Genomic DNA, 13,854 nt, shown 5'->3' with positions numbered 1-13,854 from the left:
CAGCTAGCAGTTTTTGAGATAGCCAAGAATCACCATCAATGAGGTCATCTTAAAAAAATACTTTAAAAAAAATCCTCACCCAAGAATATATGTATTGATTTTTGAGACAGAGGGAAGGAGAGAGAGAGAAACATCAGTGTAAGAGAGAAACATTGATTGGTTGCCTCTTGTACCCACCCTGCCCGGGGATCGACCTCACAAACTTTTGGTGCGTGGGAGATGCCCCAAACAACCAAGCCACCCAGCCAGCACAAGAAACAAGAAAAACTCTTCATGACTTAAAACTGTCCCCATCCCAGAGTCAGTTATAGGTATTCAATATTACAGATTTAACAGAATTTAAAGTTCTGTTAAAACCCCTTTATTAAGGTAAGAGAAGAATCCCTTTTAAGTTATCACTCTAAAGCTATATATCAGACAAAGATATTAAATTGCCTTTAGTGTTTTAATTTTATTACCACACTAATACATACACACTTTTTTTAATTTCTGGATTTTTTAGTTACTTAGTTATATGTCCTGATTTTTAGTTATTGAACATAGTGTGTTCCAATAAAGGAAGTAATTTTTAGATACATTAAAATTACCACCAAACATGCCTCACACATGAACTGTTTTCACTGTCTATTTTCATGACCCATCCTTGTCCACATAAATTCATATTCTCATAAACAACATAACATTGCTAACATTTTATAGCCTATTATAATTTTCTTTCCTAGTATTATATCATAAAATATTTTTCTATATTTCTACATAGTTACCAGGTCTTTTTAATGGCTGCAAACTATTCTATCACATTAACCTAAGTTTAAATGGTTTGATTTTATTCCTCATAAATTTGTTCCTCATTCTGTGATTGGTAGTCACAAAAAACAACCTTATTCTTTGTTACTAGTTACTTACTCACATTTCAAATACAGGTAGAACCAAAACTCAATAGCTAATAAGGGTGTGTTATTACATCTCCATTAATACGTCTTCATTTTTCTAACATGAGGTCAAATAGACTACTATGCAAGCTTGCTGAAGGCAGCCCCTTGCGTTCTCTTTCCGAAAAGCCGTTGAGGATAGCTGCGTCTGGGCCCGGCCGTCTCTAGGCCGTCAGCGTGCCCTCCAAAACCACAGCAGCGCCGCCCCTGATGTCAATCCGTCCATCAGAACGCAGTGAAATCTCCAGCTCTCCTCCTCGGCAGGAACACTGAAAGGCTGAAGAAAACAAAGTGAACCATAAATTAAGATCATTTTCACCCTTTTTAATTAAAAGAACATAGTGAGACCCGTCTTATTACAAATTCCAGAATCCCCCCAGGTCAGTTGAAAGGATAAATTCCTTCATCTGTCCATCGTACATCCCAGCCCAGTGGGCTCTCCTGAGGACGGAGGGGCCACACATGCAACGGGAGCCACAAAACACACAGCTCCACGTCTTCCCTTCCCCGGGCCCCGGAGCTACTTCCTCTCTCACCTCCCGAAATGCCTCAGGCACATCCCACCCGTAATTTCCTGCCCAGCCCTGTCCAGGAGTAAGCAGGGACCTGTGAAAAGACCGCTGCTAGAACTAGACGTCTAAGAAGGTCAGGAGAAGTGGCCTTGGCCCTTCTGAGAAGGCCCCATCTTTCCAGGTCTGAGTAAGATGAAGGGAGTCCACCCACTCACTGTGGTCATCAAGCAACCACATGCGTCAGGCAAACAAGGGGCGTGGCCTCAGCCGTCCTGAAACCCAGTGCTCTGGGGAGTGACTAGTCTCACCGAAGAAAGAGCAGGCACCCTGCTATCCCCAAATGAGTGACACAGAGGCCGAACCCTCCCACTAAGCAAGACCTGTACTCTTTAGAGGAGGGCTCATTTTCATTATTAGGGCTGTGTAGCCCTGAATGTCTCGGATCTATTTTTCCTTCCCCGGACCAATATATTAATCACCTGAGGACTTGGGCCAAAAGCAATTTGTTTGATTCAATCCTGTGACTTAGCGATAGCAGTAAGGAACCTAACTGATCATCCAATCTAAACTTGTCACATCACATATAACTTCTCCGGGCCAAAGTGACACAGCTAGTTAGTTTTATTCAACAAACAGTTATCGGGCACTACTGCACTAAAGTGTGTCTGTGTGTCGGGAGGGCAAAGGTGGAAGATGTTTGGGATAGAGGCTCTCTTGCATAGAGGGTTCAGGGGGAGGTAATTAAAAAACCTTTCATTTTTCTCGTGGGTGCTACATAACATTTTACTATATCCTCAAGTGGAGAGTATGCATGAGAAGGAATACTAGCTTAAGGTTAGGCAATTTTTTTTTTTTTTTTTACTGAAAAAGAGCTGTCCTACCATGCATAACTTTCTTCCCCAGTTGCTGGGACCAGTAGCTGCTGAGAACTGCATGAGCTGACCCTTAAAAGAAATAAAAAATTATGATGCAGTCACAAAGAAAACGGTGGAGACCTTGTGGTACATTTATAAGCAGTCACAATCAGCTCTGCGGTTTGACTAAACCTTAGATGACTTAGTCATTATTTTGCCATGGCCACAGCAGTGTGTGGAATTATGAACAGAGATGGAAAGGAAGACTTAGACTTTATGGATAAGCTTCTCCAAATGATACATTTGCTATGCTTCATACTTTCTGAAGGCTGGATTAAACTGCAGGTTTTAATTCTTGTCCTGTCTATAATTCACTGTCAGCCCACAGTACAAAAATCAAGTCCTTCACAAGAGTCTTTCTAGATCTTTCCAGGGAAAAGATCTGCTTCCTCCCAGGATGCACACGCAAAGAAAGGTGGAAGCTCTGACAAAATGCCGAATTTTCCACCAAGGGCACAGTCCCAGGCTTTCGGTGGCTAAAGAACTTTCTTTTAGTGACGTATTTTCTCACATGATTGTACCCTGGGTTTAGATCAGAGAATAGGTAGTAAAATGAAGAACAAACTATAAAGTAATAACTGCCAGAAAAGTCTTTGAGGGAGAAAAGTTCGGATTGGAAAAGGCCCCTCTTTCAGAAAAACGTAGTAAATGTTATGGGAAGCCCACGTGGTGTGAGCAGCCACGCCGGTTTGCCTAAGACCATCCTGGGTTTAACTCTGAGGTTCCATCTGCTGAGAAACCCTCAATTTCAAACAAACTGAGACAGTCGGTCATCGCTGTCCAAAGACCTTTCCTCTCTAGAAAAGCATTATTCCAGGGTACACACACTCATCCTCTGTGCCAATTAAAATCTTTGTAAGGCAGTTGTATGAGTATAAATCTACTCAGAACTTCTTGTCCAGGGGGGAAGGGTTGAGCTGGACTGTTTGGATGTCATTCAGGCATTTTCCTGCGTCTTTAAAAGTGCTTGCTTGCTGAGTTTGGATTTCACATGCCTTGTCCCTGAGAGAGTAACTAAGTCAGAGTCCTGACTCCACCCCAGCCCCTGCCATCTGACCAGGACAGGAGACTGCAAGTCTCTGCCCAGCCTCCTCTGGCCTGGCCACCATCCCATCCATGGAGCACTGCCCACTTTGGCTGCTCAGCCCACTCTTCCGAAGAGGATGGAAGTAGGAGGCTTCAAATTCTTGCCCACCTTAAATCTCATACCTCTGCTTCTGACTGGGAGAGGATCTTCAATGGCCCTGTTCCCAAACTCAGCCCACCTACTTTGGAGGCAGGTCTGGGGAAGGTGGAGGGAAGAAAAGAAACACTATTCCTGTCCCTTTTTCCCACTTGCAGCCCAGGAGTTCATCCTTCAAAACCAATTCTTATCTAGGTGTCAGTGATCGTGCAGGATGGCCACCGGAAACGGCAAAAGACATCAGCCCCTGAATTTAAAAAATAGCAGATCTGGAAGTGTTTGCTCAGGGAGCCGGTTTCATGGTTATTATTAAAACAGTTAATAGTTATTGGGCACTTACCCTGTGCCAAGCACTGTGATAAGTACTTAACTCGCATTGAGTTTCAATAACCCTATGGGCATTATCTATATTTTATAGAGGTGAGAATGTATAGTTTCAAAAGTTAAGCTATTTACCCAAGGTCAACAGCCAGGAAACTAGGATGCACACCCAGGCTGTCTTGACATTAAAGTTGAACTCTGCTAGACTGCTTCCTTAGTCTGTGTTTTTCACATGAGATGTCAGTGAAGGATGGGGGCAGGGAGGTAGGGAAACAGAGGCAGCTGAAGGCCTAAGCAATCTGAAAGTTGCAGGAAGGGCACTTAAACAGCTGTTTGTTATCCTCCCACTCTTCACTGTTTAACCCTCCCCAGGACCCGCGTCAAAAAGTACCTGTTACAGGGTCTTCCGCCACACCAACCCACGGTGCAAAGTATCTGGAGTAGAAGTCAAATGCTTGGGTCTGCCCACCAGGCTGTCCTTTAAGGGTGAGAATGAGTCCTTTCACCTTCCCTGTGTTCTCTATTTGCGGCAGATTCTGTGTGTTCACTTTCAGTTTCTCCAGAAATGACCTTGTTCATAAATGGGATGGAGTAAGACAAAGGCATTCCACAGACCACCCACTACACAGACTCTGTAAAGCAGGCCAGGGTGCGGCTTACCCAAACAGATTAGCAGGAAGGGAAAAGCAAATAGAATCTCTTCCTACCTGAGAACAAAACTCTCTGGCTGCATAGATCATGGTTTGACTGGACACAGCACAGCCAGAGCCATAAACCTGGGTGCTTGGCTCTCCCCAAAGTGCTGGCAAAGCCAAAAATCTTGTTCACCTGTCATAAGTATCACTGAGTCGGACAAGGAGCTTCCGGGTGTCTGGAGAATAGCGGACGTCCTGGACCAGTGTGTCCCCTATGGCAGCCTGTGGAGAGAGACCAGACTTTTCAGGGATGTGCTCTGGGTCGAGTCCTTGATCCCCTGTGTGGTAAACGACCTCTCACGTGCATGTGCAGCGTGCCGGGCACACCCAGGGTCTCCAGTCCCCAAGCTTTAGTTTGGTTTCAGGGTTAAGGTATCGCCTGAGGAAGGTCATTTTCCTGATGATTAAAGAGGCCTTTGAAGGAGTTGAGCTCACCCACTGGGAGCCAAACATAGGCATTATTCACAAGTGTTAGCACATGCCTCTACACAGTTCCTTCAAATGGGTATTTTCCCCACAGATCGGAAGGAAGACTCGGGCCCAAGGTGTCACACGCACGCACACCTCTCGACCCAGGGCTTGGGAGCCCTGGAGTCAGTGCTCTGAGTTGCCGCTGCCTACCATCCTCTGCGATGGGGGGTGGCCCTCGTGCCCACCCCTTAGAGTCGTTGTGGGGATTCAATAAAACCTGTGGAGTTCCCGCAGCAGTGACGAGAACATTCCACACCGCGAGGACTCGGGGCTGGCGGCTGGACTGGACTTGGGGACCAAAGGACTCACCTTAATGCGGCTGCTCTGCTTGGCAAGCACACTCTTTTTACTTAGATGGGACATTGCAGGGCAGTAACATAGCCGCATTTTCTAAAAATATTCACCCTTTATGTAAGACTGTGAGGGACATTTTGAGGGGACAAAAGCCCCTCCAAGCACTACCACGGGCTGCCAGCTGAGCAGATGACAATGGTGATGACATAGGCATTGTCTGGCAAGTATTAGGTGGCTTTAGGTCAAGGACTGAGATGCTCCAAGTCCCAAGGGCAAGACTCCCTCCACCTCAGGTTTCTGGGCTGTCTGCCTCTGTGACCACAGCGAACCTGTGTCCCTCTCCCTAGAAACTGGAACTCCACCAGCCCCAGCTTTCTCTAGGGGACCTTCCAGTCTCTCTGAAGTGTCATCCAGCCCTTCTCTGCACGGATTCTTAGTTGATTTGAAAGTTGAATTCTCAGCCGAGAATTTTATTGCCAGTTTCTAGGAACACAAAATGTCAACACTCACGACAAATAACCCTTTATCATCATTTCACAACGCTGACCCTGAGGCTTAGAGGGATCAGGTTAAGTTCTTTCCACCACAAACAACGTAGAAAGAACCTTGAACATTTTCCATTCTCCTGCCAACCGTTCTCCCCCACCCTGGCTCCTGCCATGGAGGCTAATGTTAACCATGAAGAGTCAGGGAAAACTGGTTAACTTCTTCGGCAAATAGACCTAATGTTTAAATTCAAACCTCAGGTGCACAGTTCACTACCCATCCCAGCTTAGACTGGAACACTGATCTGGCAGCAGGCCTGTCTGTCGGGGTCAAATGGCACCACAGCTCTGCGTTCAAACAATAACAAATGTTCAAACACATGAACTCGGTTTTTATTCTTTTCACTAACCTTGATCAAGTCCCTTACTTCATGAAAGTCCTGGATGGGGAAAAAAAGACAAAAATCATTGGAAAACAGGCAAGCTGTCAGTTTACACAGTTTATTCATTAGAAAGAGCTGACCTGGGGTTGGGCTGGGTAAAGAGGCAGGTCCAGGATGATGCCGTCCTCGGCTTTTCTGGCCTTTAGCTCCCCACTCAGTGTCACAAAGGTTAGAGTGCTATTCACATTTTCTGGCAAAAAAAAAAGAGTCTTATTTTGTCAATCAGAAACTGTTTGAAAATGAGTCAAGAAATAGGAAAATAAACTTTGTTAAACCGTTATATATTTGTATGTCTATTTCAGTCACCATTGTCTTAGATTCTCTGGCGCTGCTGTCCTTTCATGCAAGGGGGGCTCAGGTTTGGTTTGCTGGGGTTCACAGTGGGGAAAACCCACACTGGATTCTAACTTGAAAACTAAGAACACGGCTGATTAGACTTGGCAAGGCTTCAAATCCCAGCTCTTTACTGCCTCCTAGCTGTACCCTTGAGCAAATTATTTAACCTCCCTACATTTCAATTTCCTCTTCAATAAAAAGAGGTCAGAATTAAATCTATACTGATTTTACCAATAAAAAAGAGTAATGATTAAGCCTACCTCATGGGAATGCTGTGTTTTCTAGTGCAATTTTATATCAACCTACAATAACTGTAGAATTATAAGCTCTACTAGTCTAAAATATGCCAAGGGATGATAAACAGAACGTACAAGTTACGAACAACAATCTGACATGAATAAATCAGATATATTTTAACTAAACCAAGCTATACATAAAATTGTGATTTAAAGATCAGACTATAAATGCTGATGTAATAGCCCTCTGTCCAAGTTTCTAAGACAACCTGAGCCACTTACCTAAATGTGTAACATTTTTGGTGAAACAAAGATTTGTGACATAATTCCTTTCCCCCTCAATATTTCTATAAAATTTAAACATATCTCAAAGGTGAGGAAATTCAGCATTGCTTATTAACTTGCACTAAGTGTAATTGGTGTTAGACTATTATTTACAAAGCAGTTTTTCATATCTTATTTCATCTAACAAACACCCTCAAAGGGAATCTGAGAGCTATCATTACAAACCTCAGCCTTATACCCACCAATGTGGGGTTTTCAAATCCAACTTCAGTAAAGTCTGCTTTTCAAGACTGAGTTTCTGAACAATATTTTATGATGTTTGCTTGCCTTCAGTCTAATCCCCTAACCACCGAAACCAAAATTATCTTTTTAAAACAGGTAATGGATGACATTACAGAGGTGCCTTGGCCCAACTCCCAGTGTCAACTCCTGCCAACCACCCTCCCCCGCAGGAAGCGCCAGCCCTCAGGTTGTACGGACAGTGCCGCAGGGGCTTTGCCCTGGCTGCTGCCTCAGCCAGAAATGCTCTTCCTCCCACTCTAACTCTTTGCACAGATGGCTTCATATTCTGCAGCCTGAAGGTCCCCTTCTCTAATGGATGCTGCTGTCCTGCAATGTCTTACAGCAGTCACTTGGTTCGCTGGAAAGAGTATGAGAATTTTAAAACATATTTGCTACTTGCTAAGGGACAGGTTCATTTTTTTTAAATCCCATTACTTATTTTGTGAAACAGCACAGCTGCAGAAGCCAGGGTAGCGTGGCCACAGAGAGGGACCTCACTCGCTGGTGTAAACCACCTTAGTCCGAAGCAGGAGCCTTCAGAGAAAGACAAATCAAGGGGAGACAAAAGTCATTCTCATACAAATGAGCCACAAATTTTTCATTTTCTTATTCTTTTCTAAGTATTTTCACTAGTGTCAATCAATTGCTGAAGCGTGTTGTGAAAGAAGGAGGGAACTCTAAGCATGCGTACCGGGGCTCCTGGGTACTGGATCTGGGGCTGAATCATTCAAATTTACCAACCCACTCCCCCGGATCAACAGAAAACCAAATCGGAATCTCCCCTTCTCTCCCCTATCTGCATGCAAATAGCAAGTGGGCATTACCCTTAAATATCATTCCCCCACTGGAAAAGCAGCTTCTGGTACCAGTCCAGAATGGTTTTAAAAAATGCTTATTTACTTTGTGTAAAGTTGTCAGTTGGGTGCAGTTTTCGAATAAAAGCGGTTTCTGAGAGGTTCATTTCCCTTGCAATTTTTTGATGCAAGTCTTCATCCAATTTCTACATTAGAAACAAAAGTTGGTAAGACCCCAGAAATACAAGTCAGACTTCTTTGGACAGCAACTGCCATTAGTTAATCACACAACTTATTAATATTAAAACTTGCATGCTTAAAAGAAAATAATTGCTAAGGAATTCAGGCACTTTTCTAAAGACTGCTTTTTAGAAATTCATGTTTGAGCACCTTATGAAGAGCCGTGTAGGTGTATAAAGCCAGAATAGACCCTGAAAACCCAACTGGCCTGTCCTATCCTTTGTGAGATTTTTACCTAAAAAAATCTTCACAAATGGAAGCATCACAATCTCCCTTTCTTATTGGGTAAAGAGATATTTGGCACTCATTTGAGGCAGACTGGACCACTCTGCCTTCAATTAGGCAGGTTCACTCTCTTTCATGGATCAGGCCTCAGGCCAGAGGTCGCTCTCTGCAGGATGCCTTCCAGACTGCTCTGCCCGCAAGCACTGTCTCCTTCCCAGTGCTCAGACAACCTGAAGTTACCTAGTGTGTCCTTCGCTGTTCGTGTCCCCTACTTCTGACTCAGAGCTCTAAGAGGGCACAGACCGCTATTTTGCTTTGTCCTGTCTTAGAACAATGTGTCGTATTCATTCCAGGATGGAAGAGGCTCAATACACATTTGCTGAAAGAATAAATACATTACTCACTGAATCTTTGTTTTAAAAATCTTCAATATAGATATTTTTTCCACTTACCGATGGAGTTAAACAGAGAGGTTGTCTAATATCCTAAGATCACAATATGCCTAGTCAATGGTAGAGTGATTAAGAGTGTGGGCTTTGCAAATGGTGACAACCAGAGAATCTAGAGGAAAGGTATATAGATGTTCATTGTAGCACTCTTGAAACTGTTTTGTAGGTTTTTAACTTTCCAAAATAAAATGTTAAAAATAATGTGAGGCCCTGGCAGGTGTAGCTCACTTGGTCAGGGCAGCTGGTCGTGTTTCTCACCTTGATGTTTCTCTTTCTCTCTCTCTCTAAAGACAATGAAAAGAATGTCCTCGGGTGAGGAATGAATGAGTGAATGAACGACTGAAACAGGCTTCGCACTTGGTCGGGTGGCTCAGTCGATTGAAGCATCATCCCGTACAACAAAGGCTTCTGGGTTTGATCCCTGGTCAGGGTGCGTACCACAGGCAACCGATCAATGTTTCTCTCTCACACTGATGTTTCTCTCTCTCTTCTTCTCTCTCTCTAAAATTAATAAACATGCCCTCAGGTAAGGATTTTTAAAAGTTGTTTTAATAAAAATAATGTGGGCTTTGGAGACAGAATCGGAGCTGTATCTGAATCAGCCCCTCATAGCAGTGAGAGAGTGGGCAGGTCATTTACTCCCAGGAAGCCTCAGTTTCCACGCCTTTAAAATGGGATTAGTAGTGTTAAACCAAAGAATTATTGTGAAAATACATGTGTACAAACCATATTTTCACACACAAACACATTCCTCTTACCTCAAGAAAAACATTGGTCAGAAATATGCATTTTCCTTTTGAGAATAAAAATAAATTTTTTAATCAACATAATGCTTACTAGCTAGATTTTGAATTCTAAAGACAAATAAATGTTTGCTTTGGCCAAAGTTACTATTCTTGAGATCCTGAATGCCAGAAATAAGAATTATAACTTTATACTAATAAATTCATAACTCACTTAGCTGAGTTACACAAGTTAAGCACCCTTCGTTTTTTAGTTGTTTCAAATTCTTTTAAAACACTTCCCATATACTTGTGTAGGCATTAAACAGTGGTTATTGTGAAAAATCAGTCATGAATTTTAAACTATCAGCTGGTATAAAAATTCTAGCGAGAGATTTACTAAGGTTTTCTTAAAGGAACACTACATTCAAAATCTATAGAAGTTCTATAATCCTATAGACAGAGAAATCACTTAAGAAATTGGTAACTTATTTTCTGAAAACCCAAACATAACAAATTGGTTTTGTTTTTTATGTAACAGTTTTCTTTCAAAAGGTTAAATCTAGTAATGCATGTAAAGTGCTCATAACAGTGTCCAGCATGAGACAGTACTTGATTAATGTTAGCTTTTTACCTTGAGTGGCTGAAAGTCTGTGCTTTAACCCGCCACACTGCACTGCCTCCCCATAACACAGAAAAACTGTTCTTATCCCTTCAACATACTGCGGAAAGGAAAACCAATGTGCATCAGGTCAAATGGACTCCAGCAATGTTTCTGAGGGAAAGCAGCAATCAATTACTGAGCTGGGCCACCAGTATCAGCAGCACTACCAAGCGAATTTGTCAGGAACGCAGTCTCGGACTCCGTCACGGGCCTTCTGAGTCAGAATCTCCGTTTTAACCAGCCCCCCAGTGACCCGTGTGCACATTACAATTTGAGAAGCCCTGGTGCATACAAACGGCCCTGTGTTCTTGTGGGGCAGTCAGGACAGACACAGAAAGCGACAGTGAACAACACTAGAGAGTACCTGTGAATGTGAGACATAGAGTTGTGTACAGCGTGCAACTGACACACATTGATTCTGACAATAAATATGCTAGGCCTTCAAAGATGAGGCCTTGAAGTGGACCTAGAAAAAGGGCAAATTTTGGTGAGTTGGACAGGACAATGTGTGCAAAGAGCTTCGTATTGAGGATGCTTCTTGGGAAAGTTACTTGATCTCACATCTGCCTGTTCCATCTTTGACACTCTAGGCTTCTGTGACTGAGGCAAGAAGAATTAGGATGGTAGGATGAAATGAAATAAGCCCCTGGCACAGCTGTGGGCCTGGAGAATGAGAAGTCCCATGTGAGCAGAGGAAGCGTGTGGTTGCTGAAGCATTCCAGGCAAGAAGGCAACACTGTTAAGAATTGAACTTGGGCATGATTTCCCTCCGGGAGCATGGCCGCGCCTTTCCCTTCCTTCTCTACTTCTCCCTCTTCTTCCCCCCAAGGCATGTTACTTTTGCCTCTCCCTCTCCTAAACTCTAAGGGCCCTTCTTCTGACTCTGTAACTTGTTTCCTGAGCCTACACAGCCCAGCTGGCTCACTTTTACTACCTCTACAACTTTCTAAATAAACTTTCTCTTATAATTTGAAAAAAAAAGAACTGAAGCACTTGCCATGGCCTGTGCAATGTCCTCTGTGGAAACTGGCCCACACACCTGTGCATACAACACCTGAGAGGAAGCAGAAGCCATTTCATTCCCTGATGCAGAATCTGCAATCACAAGGCTGGATGGCGAATGGAGGGGTGACAGAGAAAAGCCTGCACGGGTCTTCCTGGGTTTGCCTCCCTGGCGCAGGGACCTGCAGTGCCTGCCAGTCCTTCCTCTCTCTCTAAGCCAGCCACACTCTCCCTACCCTTGTCCTTCCTTTCTGTATCTATTGCTTCCCTCAACCTTTTGGACAAGAGTCTCTGGAAGCATTAAAGCATCCCACTTTGTAGCCAAATTTACCATCTATTGGTAATAAATTTCCTTGCAAAAGGGAGGTTTTGCACATGAGCTAGAACACATACTTTACTGACCACCAGGTCTTTGATCCTCTCTACCTTGATGATGAATTACAACAATTGCAACTTGAATTTCTGTAACTATTCTCTGTCCCAGGACACTTAAAGTCACCTATTTGCCTGAGGACTAGAAGACATAATGGATAAAGTTCCATAATAGCAGCCCTCAGTATGCACCATCTGAGGCTGAATTTCCACACCGGAACTCAAGGGCAAGGTAATGGTGACTCATGACAAGGGTAGTACTGGTTCTACTTTGAGAACTGTAGAAACAAAAGGAAGAGGCTGCATTCATTTAAAATACTGAATTTTGGTTCCAATAATTTTTCCATTTTACACTACAAGCTTATTTTCCTTTTTCTATAATTGAGTTTTTAAGTATATTTTATTGATTATGCTATTACAGGTGTCCCAGTTATTTTCTCATCTCCCTCCTCTCTGCACCCACCCCTACCCTCCAACATTCCCTACCCCTTAATTCACATCCATGGGTCATACATAAGTTCTTTGGCTTCTCTATTTCCTATACTGTTGGTACCCTACCCCTGTCTATTTTATGCCTACCAATTACACTTCTTATTCCCTGTACCTTCCTCCTCTAATCTCCCCCTCCCCACCAATAACCCTCCATGTGACCTCCATTTCTGTGATTCTGTTCCTGTTCTAGTCTTTGCTTAGTTTTTTTATTTTTAGGTTCAATTGTTGATAGTTATGAATGTGTTGCCGTTTTATTGTCCATAGTTTTTGATCATTTATTTCTTAGAAATATTTGTTTCTTTGTTAGTAACTGTTAGTAATGCAGCACAAAATAGTTACAAATCAACAGCTTTTAATTCTCTTGCTTTAAGATCTTATTTCCTTTGGCAATGTCTTGAGAGACAAATTTCCAACAGCAAAAACAGAGCTATGGTTCTTTTTTCTTTTGAGTTCCAATGTTCTGCATCAAGACACTGAGTTTCCATCACCATTAAGGCCCACAAAAAAATTAATGATCAGAAAATCAAAGTAAAGTTTTAAAATACTCCCATCTTGTGGCAGTTTTGAAGTATGACAGCCTAAACATAACAGTCTTGCTCTGTCTTTATTTGTCCCTCTGCTGCAGATACAGTCCAGCAAAGAAACAGTAGTTGGATGTAGAAAGTTCTAAATCGTCCAGGAAGAAATAAGGGACTCCTTCTAAGGCACCTGGATTATTGTGAAGTTATGTCCGTACAATGCGGTTCTCCAACCACAGGCCACCTTCAGTCGGTCCTACTGGTTCTCACGCATGCCCAGTCTCTGCAGCTCCGTGGTAGGGCCCAGAGCTCGTACTCACTTCCCTATTCCGCCCATTCCGCCCCACCAATCAGAACATGAGACCAATAATTCTTGGGTAACTTGAACTCTTCAGAGGTTTTGCCATAATTTAATCAATTCTATTTTTTACGTTCACTCAACAGATATTTAGTGCCTCCCGTGTGCTAGGCCAACGTGTTGGAACACGTCTAAATGGATCTATGACTGTATAGAATGTGCCGTCTAGTGAGGAAGACAGGCATTGAGTGAATTACCGGAGTGACACTCGTTACTAACTGAGAAGTAAGGAGCGCCGAGGAGGGCCGAGGAAGCACATGAAAGCTGAGAACTTGTCGTTGAACCGGGAGCACAGTGGTTACAGCACAGGCTCCGCAGCCAGACAGACCTAGGGTGCGAGCCTAAAATCAGCCACTTAGTACTCAGGCTTCCCCTGCCTCTGTACAAAGTACTCAGGCTTCCCCTGCCTCTGTTTCCCCATCTGTAAAATGGGGATAATAATAACAAGCCCTACTCATGGAGAAGTTGTGAGGATGCAATGAAATAACATATGAAAGCCAAGCAGCACGGTTTGGGGCTGAATTTGTCTGAAGTCACTGCTGCCAGAGCTGAGGGTTACGTTCTAGAAGTCAGCGAGGATAGTTGGGAAGCAGAAATCCCTACGTTAACATCTCCCCCTCCTAGGCATC

General features: G+C 43.3%; 1 protein-coding gene across 2 annotated transcripts in view; it reads right to left on the bottom strand.

Annotated features, from left to right (window-relative positions):
* Positions 1-348: 348 nt before the first annotated feature.
* PBLD (phenazine biosynthesis like protein domain containing) overlaps positions 349-13,854 on the bottom strand; it is a 45,485-nt gene continuing 31,979 nt past the window's right edge. Inside the window, exons 3-10 of one of the 2 annotated variants that reach the window (XM_037029157.1) lie at positions 8,290-8,389; positions 7,825-7,923; positions 6,331-6,440; positions 6,218-6,247; positions 4,691-4,779; positions 4,254-4,432; positions 2,326-2,388; positions 349-1,209 (exon numbers count right to left, since the gene is read on the bottom strand). In XM_037029157.1, coding sequence (XP_036885052.1) covers positions 1,097-1,209; positions 2,326-2,388; positions 4,254-4,432; positions 4,691-4,779; positions 6,218-6,247; positions 6,331-6,440; positions 7,825-7,923; positions 8,290-8,389 — 783 coding nt within the window. In that variant the 3' untranslated portion in view covers positions 349-1,096. The remainder of the gene's footprint in view (positions 1,210-2,325; positions 2,389-4,253; positions 4,433-4,690; positions 4,780-6,217; positions 6,248-6,330; positions 6,441-7,824; positions 7,924-8,289; positions 8,390-13,854) is intronic. The other variant, XM_037029156.1, reaches the window with a different exon arrangement.

The sequence above is a fragment of the Sturnira hondurensis genome, unplaced genomic scaffold (genome assembly GCF_014824575.4).
Source record: "Sturnira hondurensis isolate 20B ecotype Veracruz unplaced genomic scaffold, ASM1482457v3 Scaffold0020237, whole genome shotgun sequence".
Taxonomy (NCBI): domain Eukaryota; kingdom Metazoa; phylum Chordata; class Mammalia; order Chiroptera; family Phyllostomidae; genus Sturnira; species Sturnira hondurensis.
Note: the sequence above shows the minus strand (reverse complement) of the source record. Positions and strands in the feature narration are given on the sequence as shown.